The sequence below is a fragment of the Equus quagga genome, chromosome 6 (genome assembly GCF_021613505.1).
Source record: "Equus quagga isolate Etosha38 chromosome 6, UCLA_HA_Equagga_1.0, whole genome shotgun sequence".
Lineage (NCBI taxonomy): Eukaryota > Metazoa > Chordata > Mammalia > Perissodactyla > Equidae > Equus > Equus quagga.
This window is the reverse complement of record NC_060272.1, coordinates 63,100,881-63,127,998: the sequence shown is the minus strand read 5'-3', so window position 1 is coordinate 63,127,998 and position 27,118 is coordinate 63,100,881. Positions and strand designations below refer to the sequence as shown.

At 43.4% G+C, this 27,118-nt stretch overlaps 1 protein-coding gene across 5 annotated transcripts in view; it reads left to right on the top strand.

Moving 5' to 3' along the window:
* Positions 1-27,118, top strand: part of ATP7B (ATPase copper transporting beta) — a 106,147-nt gene that overhangs the window by 62,574 nt on the left and 16,455 nt on the right. For all 5 annotated transcript variants that reach the window (XM_046665176.1, XM_046665177.1, XM_046665180.1 and 2 more), the window contains 10 exons: positions 3,245-3,502; positions 5,089-5,252; positions 7,181-7,342; positions 15,598-15,674; positions 17,176-17,350; positions 18,885-19,118; positions 19,816-19,907; positions 24,905-25,032; positions 25,147-25,301; positions 25,517-25,651. In XM_046665176.1, coding sequence (XP_046521132.1) covers positions 3,245-3,502; positions 5,089-5,252; positions 7,181-7,342; positions 15,598-15,674; positions 17,176-17,350; positions 18,885-19,118; positions 19,816-19,907; positions 24,905-25,032; positions 25,147-25,301; positions 25,517-25,651 — 1,580 coding nt within the window. The remainder of the gene's footprint in view (positions 1-3,244; positions 3,503-5,088; positions 5,253-7,180; positions 7,343-15,597; positions 15,675-17,175; positions 17,351-18,884; positions 19,119-19,815; positions 19,908-24,904; positions 25,033-25,146; positions 25,302-25,516; positions 25,652-27,118) is intronic.

The window sequence follows — 27,118 nt, the reverse complement described above, 5'->3', positions numbered from 1 at the left end:
CAGTTAAAAATACGTTTAGACATGGTTTTTATCTAAAGGGCAGCTCTGCATTTCTTCACTGGTTCACGTGGTAAGTACTTTTAGAATGAATGAGTGGATAAATGGATATGTGAGTATAGTGTGAGGGAAGGTCATCTGTCATGTATAACATGTTCCTCTCACCGTTGTAAATAGGTCATGTCACTTTCCGAACACATTCCCTCATCCTAGCATGTGGTGAGACACTTCTGGGTCCCAGGCACTGTGCTCAGAGGCAGCCTGTCACCTGCTCATGTGCGGCTCACACTCCAACAGGGAACAGGTCACAGAGACCCATCATCCAAGGCAGGTTAGAACAAAGGAGACAAGGAAGATGTAGGTAAAGCGCTTTTGAGATTTAGAAGATAAGGAGCATCGGATTGTGGGGCTCCCAAAGACTTGATGGTAGAAGTCATGTTGGAGCTGGTCTTGGCTGGGATTTCAGAATGGAAAGGGTTTCAGCAGGCAGAAAAGGGCAGGGCTGCATACCAGGCAGAGGAGACGGAAGCATGGGTCTGAAGGTGAGAGTCCTCCAGGTGTGTCTTGGGAGCAGTCTGGCTTGGATGGAGCTTGGGTCTAAGTAATGGGAGATAAGGTCGGACAGGCTGGCACCCTGGTGCAAGCCACCCTCGTTTGTCTCCTGGATCCTGGAAGAGCTTCCGAACTGGTCTCCCTGCTTCCTGCCTTTCAGCCTTACAGTCTGTTCCCAGCCCAGCATTCGCAGCGATCCTGTTACTCCACTGATGCTCCAAAGCACTCTCCTCTTGTGTTGTAAGAGGAAGAGTCCCTGTGGTGGTCTAGAAGCCCCCACCCTCACCCATTACCTTTCTGACCCCTTTCGATTTCTCATATCAGGCTTGCTGTCCCCTCTGTCTGGAATGCTCTTCCTCCAAAATCCACATGAAATTCATTTCATATATGGTCTTCTGGACTTTTCCCAAAGCATATATAATTTATATTTAGAAATATATAGGTTTGTATTACACATGGTTTTGTAATTTGCTTTTTCACCCTGCAGTTTATCATAAACATACTTCTGTGGTCCGTCCATATGTCTGCAACACCATGTTCAATGGATATACGGTAACTTAGTTTCCTATTGGACTGTTCCTCTCTATTTTGTGCATGTGATTGTAAACAATACTCATGGATATCTTTGAGGCTTATCTGTGTGCAGACACTTATTTCCTTATGAAAAATATCTGAAAGCGTGATTGCTCTATCACAGAGTATAAACATTATTTCATTCCATCACAAATATTTATTGTGCCTCTACCAAGTGCACAATAGTACAAATAGATGTGCTATTTTTGATAATATTGTCAAATAGACTTCCAGGAAGCAGACTCAATTTATATGCCCACCTCTAATATCAGTATAGATTGATAAAGGACCCAGTAGCATAGGCTTGTTTGGGTCTTTGTTCATTTATTTCAACTTTCTTAGCAATCCTCAGAAGCCCATAGTTCAGCTGAGTCATACCTCAATGTTAGAAAATGGCGATGTGTAAATTGTAGGTTAGTTAGGGGGTATGAAATTGTCTGCGTTAGCACAGATATTCCTGAAACTATTGATCACAGTATTTGGATAGAAAGGCAGGGGAATCCAGAAAACAGGTGATGGACTGGGAAATAGGGTTGGACAGGTGCAGGAGGGTTGATGGGGGCAGGAGGTAGAAAGTTAAGAGATTGTGGCCACAGAATAGATTTTGTGAGTTTGAGATTGAAGGGGGAAGTCATTTTGAACAATGACAAAATCCGAGAGTGAACCTGTGCTGGGAGGTGGCGTGGTGGTCTCTGCATTAAGAAGGTGGAGGTCCTGTAAGGCCAGAGTGCTGGAGGGTCTCAGCGAAGGTGCTAAAAGTGTTGATCAACCGAACTCTCAGAGTGAGTGCAAGTAGTTTTAGCACTTTCCAGAAAATGAGCAAAACTTCCCAATATGTGGGATTTATTCAGAAGAGAAACTTAAAAGTTATGGGCTGTTGTCAATACAGGTTAATGCCAACTTCTGTCTTCTGCAGCTGTGGATTTTCAAATAACCAGAGTTCATCTTTGATATAATTATCGTTTCTATATACTCTTAAAGGTATTTTGTGTCATCAAAATAGTGTGACTTTCTGAAGTGATGAAAATGTTCCATATTTTAATCTGGCTGATGCTTAGTTATGTAGGTATATCCATATGTGATAGGCACAATAATGGCCCCCAAAGATGTCCATACCCTCATCCGCAGAACTTGTGAAGACGTCTGTGCTTTAACCCCCAGAACTCAATGGGGAAAGGATGGTCTTTTTAGTATATGTAGCTGGGTCAATTGGATATCCAAACAGAAAGAAGTTAATCTTGACTGTCACCTCATACTCTCTGCAAAAGTTAATTTGAGGTATATAGTGGGCCTGAATGTGGACGTTTATTAAAATAACAGAGCTTGTAGAAGAACACGTCTTGAATGTTTTCAGTGTTGAGATAGAGCACAAAATGCACCAGCCGTTGAAGTTGGTTTAGTTGACTGATCAGTTGGGCTTCATTAACATTAGGGACTTCTTTTATCAAAAGAGTCGCCATTAGATGAGGGTGAAACGCAGACTGCAGACTGAGAGCAGATAAATACCTGCCGTGTGGACAACTGACAAAGGAGTCATGTCCGGGATGTGTATAGGACTTCTACAGACAGTGAGAAAAAACAAACCCCTCGATAAAGGTGTTTGGGGTCGTTTTGATTCTCATGGGGCTGGGGCGAATCTCTGCTCACCGGAATGAGACAACAGTGAGGGGACAGATCTTGGAGTTAAACAGACCTGGTTTACAAGCTAGCCTCACTACTTACTGCCTAAGGGGTTTGGGGCAAATTATTTAATTTCTTGTAACTTAGTTCATCTATAAAATGAGGATGATAGTGGTATTTAGCACGTACAGCTATTTTAAGGATTAAAGGAGCTCATACATGTGCTGAGGAGAGTGCCCAGTGAGTTCTTACGGTTACCATCATCTAATTAGAGCGTTCACCTAACCAGAACATTCCATTCTTGAAGTATCAGTGTATTTTCATATGTCTGTAATTGTGTACCTGTGTCTCTGGTTGTGGGGAGGGAGAAACAGCTATAGAAACACACCCTTCATGTAGCCTCTCTAAGAACTTTCATCTGAAAAGTGTCAGACTTTCACCTCCTGTGCTAAAAAATAAATTTGTTGTTCTAATTTGAATAATTTCTGACATTTCATCCTAGAAAATGGTTCTAGCAACCATGTTGGAAACCACACTGTGGAGAACTCCATGGTGCAAACTGCAGCTGGCTCACCTCTGTCCGTGCAGGAAGTGGCTCCTTACACTGGGGGGCCGCCTCAAAACCACAGCTCTGGCCGCTCATCAAAGTCCCGGCAAGCCGCCGCGACAGTGGCACCACAGAAGTGCTTTTTACAGGTCACAGGCATGACCTGTGCGTCCTGTGTTTCTGTTATAGAGAAAAACCTACAGAAAGAAGACGGTAAGAGATCTGCAGCCACGTTAAACCGGGAATGCTGTGTAGACTCTTGTATACTGCAGTCAGCAAAATGGGACACTGTGTTCTCCCTTCAGAAACTTCCTTGACTGTGTTTATCGGGAGCCCTGATAACCTGGTAGCAAGTTCATTCTGTGATAGGATAGATGTGCAGTGTTGTCCAGTGTTTTTTGGACAGTTGGCATCTCTTCTTTAAGAAGTGTGTAGTTTGTTTGAGATAAAATGTATCTCAGTAAGTTAACCACGGGAAATCCAGCTTAAAGGCCACACTTCATTTCATGGGTGGCCTCCTCAATTAGCTTGTCCTAGCAATAGTCTTTATTTTTCCCCTCCAATCCCATCAGTCTCTTCCTATCAAATGAATAAATAGCCTGCATTTTGTGGAAAAGTTCCAATTTCAAATGCTCTGTCCTGTTGTCCCTGTAAACCATAGAATGTTGTAAAAATGCCAAAGTTTTGTCCTCCAAACTACATTTCAAATACTGTCTCTTAAACCTGAAAATGCAACAAAAATTCTGTCCTAGTTTTTTGTTTGGAAAATAACCATGACTGCCCTGCCACCAGAATCACTTTTTCTCTTTCCTCACCCCACTGGCCCCATGTGTCTCTGCTCGGTGTCCTTGGCCCTTAGAATCAAACCTAAATTAGGATGGCACTTTCTCCAGCCTCTTGTTCACTATTCTTTATAGCTGCCTGGAGCTCTAGAACGACCATTCTCAAATTGAGGTGTTATAGGAGTTCCTTTTTCATCCATGGGCTGGTTGCTCATAAAATTAACCTATTTCTCACAGTGCCTATGTTTCTGTGCCTGGCTTGAATCCCTCATTTTTATCCCTTATGGCATCCTTTCTAAAGCACCGCATTCCTTTCATTTATCTGAATGAGCCCTTTTCCCCCCTTAAACTAACACAATAGTCTTAGCAAGGTGGTCTGTGGGATTTCGTTTTCACTCCTGAAAGTGATTAGAAACTGAAAAAGAGTAGGGAAAACCACTTTTGAAAAATATTATTTTTCCTTTTATGAAAGTGTCTGGAGAAAAAAGTACATCCTTTATGTGACAGTGGTTGCCAGCTATAGACGACATGCCTTGCTTTGAGGTGCATGCACCCATCAGTGTCTTCTAGAACCTGACTCAAAGTGGCCCCTTAGCTAGCAGCATGGGCATCGCCTGAGAGCTGGGTCCACCTGCAGAACCTCAGACCCCACCCCAGAACAACCCAACTAGAATCTGTAGTTTAACAAGGTCCTCAGATGATTCATGTGTCCATTAAGTTGTGGAAGCATGTTCTAATGGTTCTCACACTTGACGGTATGTTAAATCACCTGGGGAACTTTAAAAAAAGAAAGATGCTTGGCACCTGTCCTGAGCGATTCTGACTTAGTTGATCTGGGTTAAGGGCCAGGTGTGGTGATTATTAAAGGCTCTCCAAGTGATGCTAATGTGCCGCCAAGTTTGAGAACCATTGTTCTAGAGGCTTCTGGGGCAGATGTTTTTCTTTGTTAGGTTGTGTTGAACATGTCATCTCAGAGGCCCTGCCTTAAGTGTTACAGCTGTGGCTCGATGGTTTCAGGTATTCTCTCCGTGCTGGTTGCCTTAATGGCTGGAAAGGCAGAGGTTAAGTATAATCCGGAAGTCATCCAGCCGCTTGAGATAGCTCGGCTCATCCAGGATTTGGGCTTCGAGGCAACAGTAATGGAAGACTGCACAGGCTCAGATGGCGACATTGAGCTGATCGTAAGTACGGTGACTGGGCTAGAGGCGGGGGCTAGAGGGTGGCAGGCCTCTGACAACCTGCAGGTGCGTTCTGACAGCACACATGGCTGTGATCAGTAAACTTGCCCTATCTTGCATATATTCTGTTTGCTGTTGTTGTTGGGTGTTTTGTTTTCCATTGAAGCCAACAGCCATGTGTTCATTTTATGAAGGAATGTCACTTACTTCAGGAAGTCACAGTTGTGGCTCGCACTGGGTGCATGCAGGGTACTAGGAGGAGAAGGAGGTGGAGAGTCACAGGAGTGTTGGAGGGAGAGGAATTTAAAACAGTAGCTATCCTGAGCTGGTTTGAGGGAGTTGATTATGAACACACTCCATAAAGCCTAGAGGGAAGCTAGAATGCTAGAGGTGTCCCAAGGTGAGAGGAGATGAGTCAGGTGGTAGCCAGTGCCATCAAAGATGGAGAGGGCCTGTGCGTAGGCACAGGGATGTCTAGAAGGTAGCTGGTGACTGGAGTGTCCTGAAGTGCTCCATCTGGGATGAACACCCAGGGTGGTTGTGGCTCCATTGTGGTTGGGTCGGGGTGTGTTGTTTCCTCTCTGTCCACTGTTATCAGCTGCACATGTCAAGTCATCAAAAACCGCAGTTACGCTTAGTATTTTGAATATGCTGTGTTCACAAGAACTTCTACACAAAGCTCTTTTTGTGTAAATAAAGGGAGACTTAGAGGAAGCCCACAAGGGATTGAGTAATGCTGTTTCACCAAGGTAGAAGGGTCTTTTTCTTTCTTACTGTGTTTAATCACTGCCATTAGTGCTAAGTAAATGTTTGAAGAACAAGTACCAAGGATGTGAGTGGCACTTTGAGCTCCTCGTAAGTGGTGTTCTTTGTAGAGCAGCAAACTGTTTGCTCTGGACGGGTCTCCACATTTGTTGAGGGGCAAAGTGTAATACTCGTTGGATTACAGCTTGAATCAGCCACTATGACAGGAGCAGGGCCCCTGTTGCAGACCTCCAGGTCCAGGTGTGGATGGCTGTGCCTGCTCAGACTACTACTGTGTGGAAAATCTAGACCCAAGAATATTATTGGGAAAAACCTTGTTTTGAACAATGTTTTTTTGTTTTGTTTTGTCTTTTGGGGTTTTTTGCGAGGAAGATTGGCCTTGAGCTAACAACATCTGTTGCCAGTCTTCCTCTTTTTGTTTGAGTAAGATTGTCAGTGAGATAACATCTGTGCAGTCTTCCTCTATTTTATGTGGGATGCTGCCACAGCATGGCTTGACGAGTCGTGGTAGGTTCGTGCTGGGGATCTGAACCTGGAAACCCTGGGCCACTGAGGCAGAGTGCACGAACTTGATCGCCGTGCCACCTGGCTGGCCCCTCAATGTTTTTTTTTTTAAACTGAGCAGTATCAATAGTTACATCATCATCATATGTCCAGGCATTTTATGTAAACATTTTAGGTCTGTATTCAATTAGTATTCTGGGAAATGCTGATTGCTGATACTTGAAAGAGTAAATTGTCTGGTTTGCCTAATACGTATTACAGAGATGGCATGTCTCACTTCAGACTCCCTTTTCTCGCATCAAGACACACAGCGTGGTGTGCAGAAGTTGAATAACTGAGACAGTGTGTAGAGTGGCTTATGAAAGCCCACCATTATCAGTGCTGAAAGTGAAGCCTGGGTCTGTTGACATCTGCTTGGTGATTGGCTCTGTGTCCTGTACCTGAGTTGGAGAGAACCATTGCTTATATCCCCAAAGCCCCTTGGGGAATATTCAGGGTGGAAACCGTGCACATGGGGTTTGGAGGTGGGAGTCCAAAGTCTTGGGAACGTGCTGTGGAAGGAGGAAAGGCTTGTGACTGCCTATTAACCCAGCTCCCCCTGTGCCTTTGAGAGGGTCCTCTTGATCGTGGATGAGTGGGATTTTTGTCATCCTGTGCTGCAGATCACGGGGATGACCTGCGCTTCCTGCGTTCACAACATAGAGTCCACGCTCACGAGGACCAATGGCATCACCTATGCTTCCGTGGCCCTCACCACCAGCAAAGCCCATGTGAAGTTTGATCCTGAAATTATTGGTGCACGAGATATTGTCAAAATTATCGAGGTAAGTCATTCATTAAAAAATGTTATACCTACCTTCTTAAAAACAGTGGTTAATAATGAGAAAATATAGCTAAGCAAAAAAAAAAAAAAGTCACCTAACCTAAAATCCTTCAAGTTTTCCCTTAGAAATAAGGTGAATCATTTAAAAATAAACTGTGAAGTTAAGGAAATATCAGATAATAAAAATCAATGAATGGATAGAAAAAGATGGGAGAAAAAGACATTATTGTTTTAATTTCAGATATTCCATGAGAAACATCAGTATCACCAAGACACCTGGTACATGGGCTTAAGTTGCCTAATTATAGTTTTTTTTAATTGAGGTCATGATAATGGACAATATTGTGAAATTTCATTTATAAATTATTATTTGTCCGTCACCATATAAGTGCTCCCCTTCACCCTTTGTACTCACCTCCCTGCCCCTCCCCCTGGTAACCACTGAACTCTTCTCTTTGTCTGTGTGTTTGTCTTCTACATATGAGTGAAATCATATGGTGTTTGTCTTTCTCTATCTGGCTTATTTTGCTTAACATAATACCCTCAAGGTCCATCCATGTTGTTGTGAATGGGATGATTTTGTCTTTTTTATGGCTGAGTAGTATTCCATTGTATATATACACACGCCACATCTTCTTTATCCATTCATCAGTTGATCGATGGGCACTTGGGTTGCTTCCACATCTTGGCTATTGTGAATAATGCTGCAGTGAACATAGGGGTGCATAAGTCTCCTTGAATTGTTGATTTCAAGCTATTTGGATAAATACCTGGTAGTGGGATAACAGGCTCATATGGTATTTCTACTTTTAATTTTTTGAGAGGTCTACGTACTGTTTTCCATAGTGGCTGCACCAGTTTGCATTCCCACCAGCAGCGTATGAGGGTTCCCTTTTTTCCACAACCTCTCCAACATTTGTTAGTTTTTGTCTTGGTGATTTTGGCCATTTTAATGGGTGTGTGGTGATATCTTAGTGTAGTTTTGATTTGCATTTCCCTAATGATTAGTGATGTTGAACATCTTTTTGTGTGCTTACTAGCCATCTGTATATCTTCTTTGGAGAAACGTCTGTTCATATCCTCTGCCCATTTTTTGATTGAGTTGTTTGTTTTTTTGTTCTTCAGTTGTGTGATTTCTTTATATATTATGGAGATTTACCCCTTGTTGGATATATGATTTGCAAATGTTTTCTCCCAGTTGGTGGGTTGTCTTTTTGTTTTGATCCTGTTTTCCTTTGCCTTGCAGAAGCTTTTAGTCTGTTGAAGTCCCACTTGCTTATTTTTTCTTTTGTTTCCCTTGTCTGAGAAGACATGGTATTCGAAAACCTCTTTTTAAGGCTGATGTCAAAGAGTGTATTAACTATATTTTCTTCTAGGAGTTTTATGGTTTCAGGTCTTACCTTCAAGTCTTTGATCCATTTTGAATTCATTTTTGTGTATGGTGAAAGATAATGGTCTACTTTCACTCTTTTGCATGTGGCTGTCCAGTTTTCCCAGCACTGTTTATTGAAGAGGCTTTCCTTTCTCCATTGTATGTTTTCGACTCCTTTGTCGAAGATTAGCTGTCTCTAGATGTGTGGTTTTATTTCTGGGCTTTCAATTCTGTTCCATTGATCTGTGTGCCTGTTTTTGTACCAGTACCATGCTGTTTTGATTACTGTAGCTTTGTAGTACATTTTAAAGTCAGGGCTTGTGATGCCTCCAGCTTTGTTCTTTTTTCTCAGGCTTGCTTTAGCTATTTAGGGTCTTTTGTTGCCGCATATGAATTTTAGGATTCTTTGTTCTATTTCTGTGAAGATATCATTGGGATTCTGATTGGGATTGCATTGAATCTATAGATTGCTTTGGGTAGTATGGACATTTTAACTATGTTTATTCTTCCAATCCATGTGCATGGAATATCTTTCCATTTCGTTATGTCATCATCAATTTCTTTCAGTAATGTCTTATAGTTTTCATTGTATAGGTCTTTTACCTCCTTGGTTAAATTTATTCCTAGATATTTAATTCTTTTTGTTCTGATTACACATGGGACTGTATTCTGGTGTTCTCTTTCTGTTAGTTCGTTATTAGAGTATAGAAATGCAACTGATTTTTGTAAGTTGATTTTGTACCCTGCAACTTCACTGTAGTTGTTGATTATTTCTAATAGTGTTCGATAGATTCTTTAGGGTTTTCTCTATATAAAATCATGTTGTCTGCAAACAGTGAGAGTTTCACTTCTTCATTTCCTATTTGGATTCCTTTTATTCCTTTTTTCTTGCCTAATTTCTCTTGCTAAAACCTCCAGTACCATGTTGAATAAGAGTGGCGAGAGTGGGCACCCTCTTCTTGTTCCTGTTCTCAGAGGGATGGCTCTCAGTTTTTCCCTGTTGAGTATGATGTTGGCTGTGGGTTTGTCATACACGACCTTTATTATGTTGAGGTATTTTCCTTCTGTACTCATTTTGTTAAGGGTTTTTTTTTTTTTTTTTTATCATAAATGGATGTTGGATCTTGTCAGATGCTTCTCTGTGTCTATTGAGATGACTGTGTGGTTTTTATTCCTCGTTTTGTTCATGTGGTGTATCACATTGATTGATTTATGGATGTTGAACCATCCCTGTGTCCCTGGTATAAATCCCACTTGATATTTTTGATGTATTGCTATTTTCAGTTTGCCAATATTTTGTCGAGGATTTTTGCATCTATGTTCATCAGTGATATTGGCCTGTAGCTTTCCTTTTTTGTGTTATCCTTGTAAGGCTCTGGTATCAGGGTGATGTTGGCCTTGTAGAATGTGTTAGGAAGTGATCCATCTTCCCCAATATTTTGGAATAATTTGAGAAAGCTAGGTTGAAAGTTTGGTAGAATTCTCCAGGGAAGCTGTCTGGTCCTGGCCTTTTATTTTTGGGGAGGTTTTCGATTACTGTTTCAATCTCTTTATTTGTGATTGGTCTGTTCGGATTATCTATTTCCTCTTGATTCAGCTTTCGGAGGTTCTAAGAGTGTAGGAATTTATCTATTTCTTCTAGATTGTCCATTTTTTTGGCATATAGTTTTTAATAGTATTCTCTTATAATATTTTCTATTTCTGTGGTATGTGTTGTAATTTCTCCTCTTTCATTTATAATTTTATTTATTTGAGCTTTCTCTCTTTTTTCCTTTGTGAGCCTGGCTAGGAGTTTGTCAGTTCTGTTTATCTTCTCAAAGAACCAGGTCTTAGTTTCATTGGTCCTTTTTACTGTCTTTTTTGTTTCAATTTCTTCTATTTCTGCTCTGATTTTTATTATTTCCCTCCTTCTGCTGACTTTGGGCTTTGTTTGTTCTTCTTTTCCTAATTCTGTTAGGTGTAGTTTGAGATTGCTTATTTGGAATTTTTCCTGTTTGTTAAAGGTGAGCCTGTATTGTGATGAATTTCCCTCCTAGGACTGCTTTTGCTGCATCCCATATGAGTTGGTATCATATGTTTTCATTTTCATTTGTCTCCAGATATTTTATGATTTCTCCTTTAATTTCTTCAATGACTCATTGGTTGTTCAGTAGCATGTTATTTAGTCTCCACATCTTTGTCCCTTTCTCAGCTTTTTCCTTGTAGTTAATGTGTAGTTTCATAGCATATGGTTGGAAAAGATGCTTATTATTTCAATCTTAAATTCATTGAGGTTTGCCTTGTTTCCCAACATATGGTCTATCCTTGAGAATGTTCCCTGTGCACTTGAGAAGAATGTGTATTCTGCTGGTTTTGGATGGAGTGTTCTATATATATCTATTGAATCCATCTGGTCAACTTTTTCACTTAATTCCACTGTCTTTCCTTGTGGACTTCCTGTCTGGATGATCTGTCTATTGATGTGAGTGGGGTGTCGAGGTCCCCTACTATTACTGTGTTGTTGTTGTTAATGTCTCCTTTTATGTTTAATAGTTGCTTTATGTACTTTGGTGTTCCTGTGTTGGGTGCATAGATATTGTACGTGTTTATGTCTTGGTGGAATGCCCCTTTTATCATTATATACTGCCCCTGTTTGTCTCTCTTTAGCTGTTTTGTCTTGAAGTCTACTTTGTGTGATATAAGTATGGCAACACCTGCTTTCTTTTGTTTGCCTTTAGCTTGGATTTTCATCTTCCATCCCTTCACTCTGGGCCTGTGTTTGTTGTTGGAGCTGAGATGTGTTTCTTGGAGGCAGCATATTGTTGAATCTTGTTTTTTAATCCATCCCACTGCTCTGTCTTTTGATTAGAGAATTCAATCTATTTACATTTAGAGTCATTATTGATTTATGAGTGCTTAATGCTGCCATTTTATCGCTCGTTTTCTGGTTCTCCTGCATTATTTTGTTTCTCGTCGCGTATTTTCAAACTACCAACTCAGTTGGGTGGTTTTCTATGCTGGTTTTCATAGTTTTCTCCTTATTTATTATTTGTGTCTCTGTTCTACTTATTTGTTTAGTGGTTACCATGAGGTTTGTATGAAAAATCTCATAGATGAGATAGTCCATTTTCTGATAACCTCTTGTTTCCTTAGACTAAGCTGATTCCATCCCTTTCCTCTTCCCTTTCTAAGTTGTTTTTGTCACATCTTATTCTATCTTGTGTTGTGAGTTTGTGTTTAAAATGACAAGATCATATTTATTTTTGGTGTTTTCCTTCCCTTTATCTTTTTTTTCTTTCTACTTTTTCTCCCCAAACCCCCCAGTACATAGTTGTATATTTTAGTTGTGGGTCCTTCTAGTTGTGGCACGTGGGACACTGCCTCAGTGTGGGCTGACGAGTGGTGTCATGTCTGTGCCCAGGATCTGAACCAGCGAAACCCTGGCCTGCCGCAGCAGAGCACTCAAACTTAACCACTTGGCCACGGGGCCGGCCCCTCCTCCCCTTTATGTTTAATGTTATAATTGAATGTTTGCTAACGTGTTCTTATGGATAGCTTCAATTTTCTAATTTTGTCTACCTATTTATCTCCTTAATCAGGGCTTTGTTACCCCTTTCTTCTTTGTTTTTCAGGTATGAGGGCCTTCTTGGGGATTTCTTGTTGCAGGAGTGGTTCTTATGGCGATGAACTCCCTTAGCTTTTGTTTATCTGGGAAAGTTTTTGTTTCTCCATCATGTCTGAAGGATATTTTCGCTGGATAGAGTATTTTTGGCTGAAAGTTTTTGTCTTTCAGAGATTTGAGTATGTCATTCCAGTCTTTCCTAGCCTGTAAGTTTCTGCTGAGAAACCTGCTGAAAGGCTGATAGGGGTTCCTCTGTAAGTTATTTTCTTCTGCCTTGCTGCCCTTGGTATCTTTGTCGTTGACTTTTGCCAGCTTCACTACTATATGCCTTGTAGTTGATCTTTTTACACTGATATAGTTAGGAGATCTAATGACTTCTTTCACTTGCATTTCCAGCCCTTTCCCCATGCTTGGGAAGTTCTCTGCTATTATTTCTTTGAACAGGCTTTCTGCTCCATTCTCCTCTTCTCCCTCTGGAATATCTGTTCTCCTTATGTTGCATTTCCTAATTGAGTCAGATATTTCTTAGAGAATTTCTTCATTTCTTTTTCATCTTAGTTCTTCCTCTTCCTCCATGTGAAGCATTTCTCTATTTCTCTCCTCCATGTTGCTGATTCACTCCTCCATAATATCAGCTCTCTTGTTCAGGGAATCCATATTCTTCTTTATCTCATCCATTGTTTTTCATTTGCAATATTTCTGATTGGTTCTTCTTTATAGTTTCAATCTCTTTTGTGAAGTAGCTCCTGAATTCATTGAACTGTCTATCTGCATTTTTATGTAACTCTTTGAGCTTTTTATGATGGCTATTTTGAATTCTCTCTCATTTAGATTGTAGATTTGTGTGCCTTCAGGATTGATTTCTGGGTACTTGTCATTTTCCTTCTGGGCAGGAGATGTAATATATTTTTTCATATTGCTAGATGGCGTGGATTTGTGCTTCTGCCCTGTGGTAGTATTTGATCGCCACTTCCACCTGCCAGTGGGTGAGGGTCAAGAGCTGTATATTTTGAGCCTGCCACAATCTGCAGCTCAGTTCCCAGCTGCTCAATGAGGGTATCAGGCAGAGGGGAGGAGAGCTTTTTTTCTCCTTCATGTTCTTGGGGGCTTCTTCCTTTGCCCTTGCTATCTGCTCTCCTGTGGTCTTAGCTTGATGAAGACACCCCCTCGATAGCTAATCACCTCTCTGTGGGGCTTTCGCCTGGGCTGTCAGGGACCTCAGGGAGCCTTCTTGCGAAGGGCTGCCCCCTCCCCCTTTCCTCTTGGAGCTGCGCACAGTCCCTGGGTTGCTGCCCTTCGCAAGGGAGAGATTTCTCTTACCTCATTCCACTTCCTCGGGGGGGCTCCAGCACTTCCACCTTCCGACATGTGGCTGTGTGGGCCTTTCAGTCGTCTTTTGTGTTGTGTGGACGTCCTCTGTTTGAATATGAATGTCCTTGTCATTGTATCTTAGAGGAGAGAGTTTACAGGGAGAGCTCACTCTGCCACGATGCTGACGTCACTCCCCATTGTAATTTTTACGTATTATTTGTCTGTGCCAAGTATCTGTGGACCAAAGGAATGTTGGTATTGGGAAGAAGTTTACTGCGTTTCACCACTATGCTAGACCTGCTTTATAGCGAAGAGTTTAGTAATTTCTCCTTTGGAAAATCAATTAGAATAGTTTTCCTGCACTCCTTACCTCCATCCCCTCCCTCAGTTTGTCCAGAGACATTCTATTTCCTTATTAAGGTCTATGTTATTCCACTCTGTAAGAGGGTGAGCATTAGTGGTGATCTGAATGGGTTAAGACAGTCAAAACTGAACAGGATTGTCATAACAATCAGTTGTAAGGATAAATGAAGTTTAGCAGGAACTACTACCTATGAAATTGTTTATGAAATGAAACATCTTGTAGCAAGCTTAATGTTGTTTCTAGTTTTCTCTTCATTGTGTGTGTGTGTGTGTGTGTGTGTGTGTTTTAAGAGAGATGTTGTCTGTTGCATGGCCTAGCAGAGCTCTTTGACATGCAAACAATACTGCTGCTGCTGATAGAATGCCTCAATCTTAGAGGCAGACAACGCAGCTTCTTTATCAGATGAGGAAGGATCCCCAGAGAGGTTAATTGACTGTTCACTGGTCCCCAGTTAAAGGTTGCAGAACGGCCACTCGAACTCAGATCTTACAGTTCTGAGCTTAGCATCCTTTTATTTCTATGACACCACAAATCTTACGGGGCAGTAGTGATATGCATTGATGAGGCTAAGAAGCCAGACTGATGCCCTAATAGTAGGGAGAGTCCCAGGTGGTACTTCAAACGCGTCTCAGTTACCCCTCTTGTTTCTAATGCCCTTGCTGGCCTTCCCCTATCTCTCCATGCTCTTCATCCTTATTTGACGACTGCTACCAATGTCTAGCCTCCATTCCTGCATGTCTGGGGCCTCTTTTCCCTTATTAATTAGGCTGATAATGGTTGTAAAAGGATTTGTCTTTAGACAGTCTTAGATGCCCTTTCTCCAATCATAACTTTTAATTTCTGTGAAAATTCCCAACATTAGAGTTCTGGGGCCCCTCTTGATATTGTGCTGGCAGACAGGACATTTCCTGGCTGCTTTTCCTGTGTAATTTCATAATGGGTATCAGAGATTTAGTGATGAGATCAAATAAGGCAGAGAGGGCTAAGGAGTGAGGCAGGAAAGGAAATGCTTCAGTTAATCTCCCAGAACAACCCACAATTGAGGCACGTTCTCTCTGGCCTTACTGGAGGCCCCAGCTTGCAGAATAGAAGGAGCCAAGGTCTGCTCAGTGGGAAGAGGCCTGGGCTGGGAACCTGGAGACCTGAGTCCTGGATCTAGCTCTTCCAGTAACCTTGTGGCTTTGGGCGGTGAATGTAATCTCTCTGACCTTCACGTTCCTCATGCAGAGGATGAAACCGTCTGACCACTGGATAATTGGTATCCGTAACTCAGAAATTCTGAGTTTATAACTCAACATTGATCAGCTTTGGGGCCTATGAAGTTATCTCCAGAACCTGCTGCCTTTGCCGACAGAAGGAACAGGACTCACCATTTGAAGCCATCCCCTTGGGGGTGATACAGTCTCTAAGTATGGATGGTGCTGAACCTCTGAGACGGTTGTAGGGTGATCTGTGTAAAGAAATCATGAGCAGAGAAACCAATACTGTCTAAGGAGGCTATTTCAGATTGACTTTCTAGTTTCAAAAGATGTAAAATGCTTTCCACCAATGTGTGTTTAACCAAGTGCCTTCCTCCTTGTTTCCCACCCCTCTCTTTTTAATAACAAGGAAATGGGCTTTCATGCTTCTCCGGCCCAGAGAAACCCCAACGCTCATCACCTGGACCACAAGGCGGAAATAAAGCAGTAGGTAGAACAGAAAGATAAACTGAAGCTCTTGTCTAAGTGTCTCTCTGCCTGGGCCCCATTCTGCCATCCTGTGCTTCCCACCAGGCCTTCCACCTGGATCAGTTTCTTTACCTTTGTAATGTGAACCCTCTAAAACAGTTGCAGCCAATAGAACTTTCTGCACTGCCTAGTGTGGTAGCCACTAGCTGCTGAGCACTTGAAATGCAGCTGCTGTGACTGGGGAACTGAATTTTTAATTTCATTTAATTTAAACTAATTTAAATAACCTCCTATGGCTGGTGGCTAACAGATTGGAGCACCCTTAGGTTGGGAAGAAGAGCATGTGGACTTTTTCTGTGATAATATTTTAAGACTTTATTTCAATGGGTTCTAGAACTAGGGTCCCAGGATAGGAATCATGGCCAAGTGGAAAGAAAATGGCCCAGGAAGCAGGAGACCTGGGTTCATTCATTGTTGCACATGTTGCCTTATTCATTCAACAAACACTAGGCTGCTGTTTTATGCAGGGCACTGTGCCAGGTGCTGGGGATGCGCAGAATGTCATCCCTCCCTTAGAGGGGCCCTTACTCTGGCTGGGAAACAGTGGATGAGCAGTGATTCAGGTGGGGTCTGGGAGGTCTGGGAAGCTGACAAGCAGGGGACACATGATCTGAAACTCAGAAGGAGTGGAAGCTTGTCAGGCTGAGGGTGTGGGAGTAAGGGTGGGAATGAGGGTCTTCTGGGGCGCAGAGGCAGGGGGCCTTCAGGGCTTCGTGTGGTCTGCTCGGGTTGGCGTGCCTGGAGCACAGGGACTCGCAGGAGAGGCATCTGTAAACCTAGAGAGGGGCGGTTTCTCAGGACCTTGGGCTGCAGCCCAACAAGATGCGGCTTCAGTCGCACAGGCCAGTGGTTTCAGACTGTGGTTAAGATGCGTTAGAGCTTCCACAGCCACTTGGTTGGAATTTCATGGATGCTTACGCTAACGTGAGACTGCAGCTGTCACCCATGAGCCTGGATTTCAAACTTTGGTGTTCATCGAGACAGCTTAACTCTTCTCACTGACTCTATTTTAAATTAAAGATTGAATGTATAATTAAGTTTATACTAATAAAATATTGCTTTTGTCAGTGTTTTCTTGGGAGTCTATATAAGACTGCATTTTGAAAAAAGAGCTGTAGGCAGCCATAGACTGAGATGTTAAACCTCTTTGGGGCTGGATTCCTAGCTTCTGGGCCTCAGCTCCCTCACCTATGGGTTGGAGGGAACACGTCAGCCAGGGGCAGGCAGGGGCTGGGTCTCCACATCTCTGTCACATCCTTGTAGCAATGATTAAACCTCTAGATGTTCCCTCAGATGGCTGGTGTCAGGGAGAGAGTCTTACTTTCATTTAAGCCCTTGGTGGTCTGTCCCAGACATGTGACAAAGGCAAGTCTTTGTACTGAGTCCTCAGGAGGGGACCAGCCATAATCCAAGTGACAGGCGGTACCTAATATGTCAATGTTGCTGTGTTGCTTTCCAGGTGGAAGAAGTCTTTCCTGTGCAGCCTGGTGTTTGGCATCCCTGTTATGGGTTTAATGATCTATATGATGATACCCAGCAACGAGCCCCATGAGTCTATGTTCCTGAACCACAACATCATTCCAGGACTGTCCATTCTAAATCTCGTCTTCTTTATCTTGTGTACCCTTGTCCAGGTGTGTATCAGAAAGCAGAGCAGCCCTCTGCCCCCATGCCTGTGTGTGGCCAGCGGATGCTCTGCCTCTTACGTCGGGCACGGCCCCTCAGCTTGCTTTAAGCAGTCCTTTATTGCAGCTCTCCTGACCCACTCCAGCCAGTGGCTGCTTTTTTTCTGTGTTATGACTACATTGGGTGGGGGGTGTCCTCTATAACCTAGGGACCTAAAAGGGACCTGGTTTCACTGTCAGTTTCACGGCTGATTGCAGGTGATCGAACTCTCCCTGGAATAGTAACCCCTGTGCTGCAAGGATTGGTGAACGAGTTCGTCTCCAATTTACTTGTTGTTTAGCTTAATTTTCCTTTGTTAAAAGCAGCAGCTGGACCACCCTGCAGCTCATGCTTCTCTTTAACTTCCTATTTTAAATGGCAGGAATGTGGTCCTGAGGAAGTTAAAATTTAAAAGAGACAGGCCTCATGGAATTTCCACTCTGGGCATGATATTAACAAACGAGCTGTTTCTGGTGGGAAGTGTGTCCTCCATATATTTTGGAATATAAAATTAAACTCCTGACTTAATATTAGAATGTTTAGGACTGCTTAGGGGCAAGTATCTGTAGGCTGAAATTGGTTTTTTCTGTGTTTTCTTTTTAACTACAAATGCACATTTTTTGTAAACAATTCAAGCCATACTGAAGTCTAAGAAGAAAAGAGAAAGATGTTTCACTAACCGCACCCTGCCTGCAGCCCAATCCCCTTCTCCAGGGTGACTTTGGTATTATTACTAGTCAGGCATGTATCTTTCCAGACCTTCATCTATCTAGAGAAAATACACATTTACGTGTGTGTGTGTGTGTACATGTCCACATAAGGCAGACGCAGACTTTTTTTTTTTTTTAAAGATTTTATTTTTTCCTTTTTCTCCCCAAAGCCCCCTGGTACACAGTTGTATATTCTTCGTTGTGGGTCCTTCTAGTTGTGGCATGTGGGACGCTGCCTCAGCGTGGCTCGACGAGCAGTGCCATGTCCGCGCCCAGGATTCAAACCAACGAAACACTGGGGCGCCTGCAGCGGAGCGTGTGAACTTAACCACTCGGCCACAGGGCCAGCCCCCACAGACTTTTTTTTTTTAACTGAAATGGGATCATACTAGATGTACTGGTTTATCACTGGCTTTTTTGCTTAACCATTGTTATGGACATCGTTCCCACCAGCGGTTTATAGATCCAGCACATCCTCCTTAGGGCCTGCCTAGCACTGCCCACAGTATAAATGAAGCATGATCTTTTTCACCGTTTTCCTACTGATGGACATTTAGGTGGTTTGCTCTGGGTTTTAAAGGTCTCCCATGCCCTCGATCATCCATTTCTCTGGCCAGTGGTCTTTGGAATCAGGAAATATACTCCATAAATATCAATGACAGAGGAAAAAGTAATGTCAAATTGTGGGTGGACCTAGAGTGTTTGCGATTCTGGGGGCTTCTGGGGCCCTGGTTGCCCCCTGAACTCTGCCCCCTGCTTGTCGCAGCTGTCACTCTCCCCTCCTGTCTTTCAGTTCCTCGGTGGGTGGTACTTCTATGTTCAGGCCTACAAATCTCTGAGGCACAGGGCGGCCAACATGGACGTGCTCATCGTGCTGGCCACAAGCATTGCCTATGTCTACTCCCTCTCCATCCTGGTGGTGGCCATTGCCGAGAAGGCTGAGAGCAGCCCTGTGACGTTCTTCGACACGCCCCCCATGCTCTTCGTGTTCATTGCCCTGGGGCGGTGGCTGGAACACGTGGCAAAGGTAATTATAGTTGCAGGGTAAAAAAAGAGCCGTTTCTTCAGTAATACAAACCTTAATTCATCCAAACACCGTGTTTAGAATTACTAATTATACACAATCTACAGAAAGACTTAAAGAAATGTGAAACCTATATATAATTAAGTGCTCTGATCACTAATCTCCAAATTGGTTGCTACTTCTGAAATCCCAGCTAATCTGGTTAATTATTAAAACCTTTGTTCAGGTGCCTCGTGTTACGGAAAGAACCTTCGATTTCAGGTCAGAGCTCACGCCGTCTCTTAGTACATAACTGACTGTATACCTTATTGGTCTAGAAATCTATATTTCCACGCTAAGGTCATGCCATTTTTAACACCGTGCATTGTGCTTGGCATTTTAATGTGTTCTATAAAAGACTGGGACTCAGGCCCTAAAAGAAAACAGTCAGTGGGCAGATTGATATTGTTTTTCAGTCTGAAATGTAATTCATGGAGCTTAGAGGCATTGTACCTTCCATGTGGTGATGACATGGCTGTGTGTCAATGGGCTGTGAGTAACACCCATCCTGGGAGAGCCTTTTGGCGTGTGGTGTGGCTGGGTTGAGGGGGCAGCCTTTTTCTGCAGGGGTTCTCTTTAACACCAGCCTTGTGGGTATCGGTCTGGGCTTGCACAGGTCAGCTTATTATAGCTCTTGTTTTACGTTCTGGTTATTTCTTAGAGCAAAACCTCAGAAGCCCTTGCAAAACTCATGTCTCTCCAAGCCACAGAAGCCACTGTCGTGACCCTTGGCCAGGACAATTTAATCATCAGGTGGGTTATCTTCAAGAAGTCTTTGATCAGTTTATATCAATCTGTGTAATACGCATTGAACACCCATTGTGTACGTGCCATTACACCAGACTGGTGAGGGCAGGCAAAGACATTTACAGTGAGGTCCATCCTCTCCATCCAGTTAAGTAGACAAGGCATTTACTGAAAGATAGGCAAGAGTTCAAGGTGGTATGTATGTGCCAAATGACAAATGAGAGGTATAGACGGTTAGTATTCCTGGAATTAGGAGAGGAAGGCTAGTGGTGGTCAAGGAAAGCTTCACAGGGAACATGAAATTGAGAGCTGGACCTTCCTTGCAAGATTGGGAGGATTCAGACAGGCTGAGAGATAAGGGCCTCAACTTGCCAAAGAATAAAAATGGGACTAGTATTGTTCTTCTTCATAAAATTGGCATATATTAAGAACAATAATAATTGTTATTATTGCTAGAACTTACATAGCATTTACTGTTTGCCAGACACAATTCTAATCTCTTGGTATTTAACAACAACAACAAAAACTTTGAGGAAGGGACTGTTATTACCCTTATTTTACAGATGAGGAAACCGAGTTTCAGAGAGGCTAAGCACCTGGCCCAAGGTCACACAGGTATTAAGTAGTGGAACTGAGATAGAACCCAAGCTCTTGGTTCCAGAGTCCATGTTCTTTCACATACTGACTCTTAAAGGGTATTTAATAATATGGACATTTTTTACAAATTAAGGCATCTGTATTTCCCTGGTCAGCCTCTTTTTCATATTCTAGGCAATGGTTATTTCAGGCCTTATTCCTGAAATTTCTCTCTGGCCCCACCACTTTCCCCTTTAGCCTGTGATCTCACATCTGACTGCTGAAAATAGAAGCCGTCAAGTGGGAAAACCATCCATTTCCTGTCACTCAGCTAGGAAGCTAGGCTTCCTCACTGCACCCTCCCTCCGTCCCGCCCTGGTGGGAGAAGAGGCGGCCCTCCCCTTGGGCGTCTGCTCAGAAACTCCCTCTGACCATCTCCTGTTGCTCTTCAGTGTGTTTGTCTTGGCTGATTCTTGCCATCCAGGGTGACGTATATTCCAAACTCTCCCATTGTTGGCACAGCTGCCCCGGGCCGGCCCCCTGGCCGAGTGGTTGAGTTCCGGGGCTCTGCTTTGGCAGCCCAGGGTTTCACCTGTTTGGATCCTGGGCACAGACATGGCAGCGCTCGTCAGGCCATACTGAGGAGGTGTCCCACATAGCACCACCAGAGGGACGTACAACTAGAAAAACAACCATGTACTGGGGGACTTTGGGGAGAAGAAGAAGAAGAAAAAAAAATTGGCAACAGATGTTAGCCCAGGTGCCAGTCTTTAAAGAAAAAAAAACCCAGCTGTCCTATGCCCCCACTGTGCACTTGCCCGTCCATCACACTGTGCCAGTGCCAGGTCACTAGATGTGTCCTCCAAGAGACTGGGCCCTCTGAGGGCTGGGACGGGCCCCTTGCTTCTCAGCGGGACACTCAGCAAGCCCTTGTTGAGTACGTGAACCCGTGAATGAGGCACAGGCTGACTGCAGCCCAGCAGCAGTGGGGGTTGCCTGGATGCTGGCTTTTGAGTCATAATCAGAATTATGGCAATGATAGCTGAGATTTGAGAACTTACTGGGTACCAGGTACACTACTCAGCAGTTTGCATAAATTATCTAGTTTACCCTTGATAGCTACCCTGTGAGGTAGGTGCTATCGTGATCCCCGATCTCCCTAGGAAGAATCTAAAGTTCAGTGAGGTGAAGTAACTTAGCTAAAGTCCATGACAGGTGAGTGGCAGAGCTGGGACTGGGGCCCTGGAGACACAGAGCCACCCCCTCTCACCCACTACACTGTCTCCCAGACAGGAGGGCCCCGTGTGACAAAGCAGTTGGCACTGTGGGCTTCCATGTGCACTTGACTGCTTCAGTGGCCCTAAACTAGTTATATGCCTCGGCTGCTTTTTTCTCTTTTTAAAGATTTTATTTTTTCCTTTTTCTCCCCAAAGCCCCCCGTGACCGCAGCCCAATGGTGCTTGCTATACAGAGGCCAGTCAGTAGTGACAGCATCCAGTGGGTGACAGTGGAAGTCACCAGCTTTCCCTGGGCGCACACTGTATGTCAGGCACTGTGCTAAGCAGTGCATACGCACCATCTCAGTGAATCCTGGGAAAAGTCACCAAGGTGGAAGGGCGGACACTGTGGCTTTGACTTGCATCACACCACTGCCCTGTCACTCTCTCCAGCACCCTGATGAGGACTCTGTCTCAGTTGAGGCCGAGTCTGTGTCCTGGCCCTGGCCCTTGGCTGTGTCCCTGGCACCTGGGGCTCACGGGGCACTCGGGTGGGCTCAGGGAGGCTGCATCTGCTCAGGCGGCCACATTGACCACACAGGCGGAGCGTGTGCACAGCTGCGGAGGGGGTGGCGTGGTGGCCGGAGCAGGGCCTGTGCATGCGGCGGGCCATTGAGTCCTCACTGCACAGAGGACACTCCTGAACACATTTTTAAGTAGAAAATGTTGATGTAAATATGTCATATCTCTGTCTGCACATGCTGGTTCCTAAGTTTTATACATTTATACATAGCAATTTGGATGTTCACTTCTGTGCCTTTCTAAAAAATCTTCAGGCTTTTGCTCAAATAGGGGTGACTATCACTCGCCTCGTGTGGTTTTCGGAGGATTCAGTGAGATAAAAACGTAAAAATCTAGCAGAGTTCCTGTACTCAGTAAATGTCTGTTTTTCCTTCTCGTGTCAATAGGGTGACTTTTTGACCCTTCCTCTCTGTGATAGTTTAAATGCAGTCTTCGTGGAATGAGAGGAACATATAAAATAAGCTCAAGCCCTGCGTGTCGTATGCACCTGCTTTTCTCACTTTTTCACTGCTTGTTCATGAGCCAGTGTTACATATACAGTTAAGTATGTTTGGCCCACGTGATGCTTTTACAGTGATGCTGTCAGAGCCGGCTGTGGTTCCCCAGAGCCCCTTCTGGCTTTCTCACTCTGTTCCTGCCCTGCGCTCCTCCCTCCCCGCCATCTGTCTGTCTCTCTGCGGGACCATTCCCACCAGCATACAATTCACACGTACGTACAGTTCATAATTTCATCTTAATCCACTCCCTCTTCTACTGCTCTGTTTTTCTCTTTCCTTTCACAGCAAAACTTCTTTTAAAAGTTGTCCTTAGCTGCTGTCTTTGTATCCTCATTTCACATTCTCTCCTCCTTGCATTCCAGCTGAGCTTCTGCCTCCACCAATTTCTAAAGTCTCTTTTGCCAAAGACATCAAATAATTTCCATGTACCCAATTCCAACTGTTTGTTTTTTGTTTTTTGGGTTTTTTTTGGTGAGGAAGAAGATTAACATCTGTTGCCAGGCTTCCTTTTTTTTTTTGTTTTTTGGTTGAGGAAGATTTGCCCTGAGCCAACATCCGTGCCAATCTTCCTCTATTTTGTATGTGGGTCGCCACCACAGCATGGCTGATGAGTGATGTAGGTCCACGCCCAGGAACTGAACCTGTGAACCTCTGCCACCAAATTGGGGTGTGCCGGACTTAACCACTATGCCACCAGGCCGGCCGTACTGTTGATTTTTTTAATCCTCATTTCAACCTCTCACCAGCATTTTTACCCTTTAATGTCCCTTTACTTTTTTTTTCTTTTTTATTAAACTATAACTTACATTCACAGAAGTACACAAATCCTGAGTGTAGTGTGTGATGAATTTTACATAGACTTGCATCTGTGTGACTACGCCTGCAGTTTTTGACATCATTGGACAGGCACTCCCTCCTTCGGATCCTCACTCTCTCTCCTTTTCCTCCTACGTCACTGGCTGCCCCTCTGCATTCTCCCTAGCTGGCCATTCAGCTCCTGCTTAGCTTCCAAATGTTGGCACATCCCGGGACTTAGTTCTAGGACTCTCTTTTCCAGTTAACGCTGCTACGTAAGCTCATACCATTTCAAGATTTAAATACGTCTGTATTTTGTCAGTTCCTAGATTTGTACCTCTAGGTCGGACCTCTTCTCTCAGCTCAAATGATATTGTTGACTCCCTTATTTGACATTTCTATGTGGAAGTCTATAGGCATCTCTTCCGCCTCCCTCCCTCAGCTGCTTCTCCATGTTGTCTCCACTCATTAAATTATTTCTCATCCAGCTGGTTGCTCAAACCGAAAACTGAGAGCTCAAATTGGATTCTTTTCTTCTGCATTCAGTGCATCTGTGCATCTTGTTGATGTGTCCCCAGAAATATCCCAGGTATTTCTTCTCTCCGTCTCCCACCCACACCTTTGCGGTCTTTTGTTTGGGCTGCTGCAACAGCCTAACTCTTCTCAGCTTCTATTGCGGCCCGTACAGTCTGTTCTTATGCAGCAGCCAGAGAGAGGACTTGAAAGTGTGAATCTGATTGTCATTTTCCCACTAAAAACCTTGCGTCCAAAGCCCATACTCTGTAAGACTCAACATGATCTGGACTCTGCATGCTTCACTGACTTACCCCATCTTCCTGTTTCTCAAAGACACCCTTCCTGCCTGCCTTAGGACCTTTGCATTAGCTGTTTTTTCTCCCTTGAATTTCCTTTCCCCCCTATGTTGGCCCCTCTTGTCATCCACATCTCAGCTCAAAGGTCATCTTCCAAGTGAGGCCTTCTCAATTCTCTCCTCCTCCTCTCCCAATTAAAGGAGCCCTCCAGTCACATTGTTTTCATCACAGCACTTACGATCTTGTTTGTTTTCTGTTTCCTCCACAGAATTGGTGTTCATCATGAGGGTAGGGACTTTGCTGTCCTGTTCACAGCTATATTCCCTGGGCCTCATATAGTGCCTGGCACTTAGTAGCTGCACAATAAATATTGACTTAATCTGAAAACGACAGATAAAATGAATACTGCTGCTTGATGTAAAGCAAGTATAGTGTAACCAGTCCAACAGTTTGTCCAGAACTCAACCTGGAGGGTGAGCTCCTGTGAGTTGCCATGTGTGTGACTTGAGTGACATTTGTTGCAGAGAGGAGCAAGTGCCCATGGAGCTGGTGCAGCGGGGTGATGTCATCAAGGTTGTCCCTGGGGGAAAGTTCCCAGTGGATGGGAAAGTCCTGGAAGGCAATACAATGGCTGACGAGTCCCTCATCACAGGTTAGGTGACTTGTTTCACATTCCCTTCGGGTGGGTATCAGCACAGTTGCCAGGTTACGTGACTGCTGAATGGGGCTTAGTACGTGATGGTTGGTCTCTCTTCTCCACTTCTAGGAGAAGCCATGCCAGTCACTAAGAAACCCAGAAGCATAGTGATTGCCGGATCGATAAATGCACATGGCTCTGTCCTCGTTACTGCCACCCATGTGGGCAACGACACCACTTTGGCTCAGATTGTGAAATTGGTGGAAGAGGCTCAGATGTCAAAGGTAACGAAGACATTTAAAAAACAATATAACTCTGCTTCTTCATTTTAGAAATTATTCCAAGAGTTCTGTAGAATCATGCAGATTTATTGAGTAGAGATTGATTAGTAAACATAGTTAATGGGCGAGCTAAGAATCCCAGGCCCTGTCCATGCTTGCGCTCTTTTCTTTGTTTACAGATTGTAACTTCTCATGGTCTTTGTGTTTTATTTTCATAGGCACCCATTCAGCAACTGGCTGACCGGTTTAGTGGATATTTTGTGCCATTTATCATCATCATTTCCACTTTGACGTTGGTGGTATGGATTATAATCGGTTTCATCGATTTTGGTATTGTTCAGAAATACTTTCGTGTAAGTTGAATGCTTTGGGCAGGATGGTTGTTGGGTTTTAAGTAATCTATTGCCCTTAATCCTATTCTCTCATGCCTTAGAGTCATTGGGCTTTAATTACCCATTACATTTTATTTGCTTGCTTCACTTATTGGCAGCAAAATCTTAGCCAGGGTACAACAGTCAGCCACTCTACTTCTGCAGGTTTTTATTAAAGATGCTCATTACTTTCTAGTTAGATAATTTCATAGTTGTCTCTCAGTTGTAGTACTTAAAGCATTTACATTATTCAGTATTGTCCATTTTTGAGATTATGAGGTACACATCATAGAAGATAGGTCACTTAACAATTTTGATGGTATAATAATATTACTTAACAAATTTTAAGAAAAATATATTTTTGCTATGCTTATAAATACCATCTTTAACCTTGCAGCTTCCCGAGCAATGCTAATAGCTTTTTAATAATTAAATATTTATTAAAAATTCTGTATGAGGCAATGGAATATACATTTTTGAGTCTAAAAAGTGGATAAAGAGTACTATCTTAGGAAATACGGTTTTATCAAACTCCAAAAAGTGGAAAGTACAAACAGGTTTTTTTCTTCAGAAATAAAGCTGTATACACCAGTATTCGCAATTGGGGGTGATTTTGTCGCCCCAGGGACATCTGGCCGTGTCTGCAGACATTTTTGGTGGTCATGACTGAGGAGGGGCTGCTACCAGCACCTGGTGGAGGAGGTCAGGGATGCTGCCAAACATCCCACAATGCGCAGGACAGACCCCACAACAAAGAAGTATCTGGCCCCAAATGTCAGTAGCACTGAGGTTTAAAAACCTCGATATACATAAAAAGCTAATGGCCCACTTAGAGGGTATTTGATAACTGCCCAGTGAGTGGAACAGTGTTTTACCTTGCTTTAAAAAATATCTCATGCTTAGCCCCGTCTAGTGTGTATTTTACCTTAGAGCAATAGAATAAGAAACTACAAATATGGGATGGATAATATTTTTCTCTTAAAAAATTTTCTACCCATAATTAAAGGCCTATCGTCTATTCTTGGGGTACATATCATTCACTCAGATTTCATTTTCCCCCTCAACTTTCCTATCTTAAAGTGAAAACTGATTAAACACTTTCTTGTATCTAAGGGGACCTCGGTGCTTTTAAGAGTAACCTGTGACTATATTCCTAGAAGTTGCCAGTGGCTGTTAAGGCACCTGACTGCCTCAAATTTCTGTTTTTGTGGGAGAGCAGCTCATTGGCATGTGGCTGTGGGAAAACTCAGTCCTAAACGAGATGGAATGTGTGGCTTCCTGCTGTTCCCTGCCTTTCTGTCTTACTTTGGCTTCTTTTGTTTTTATCTGCAATATCAGGGAGGATGCTGGCAAATGAGGTACTGCATGTTCCTTTAAGATATTGTTATCACTCTGCTGTCTCAGAATCATTTGTAGGCACAAGGTTCCTGTCAACTTCTAGAAGTCTAA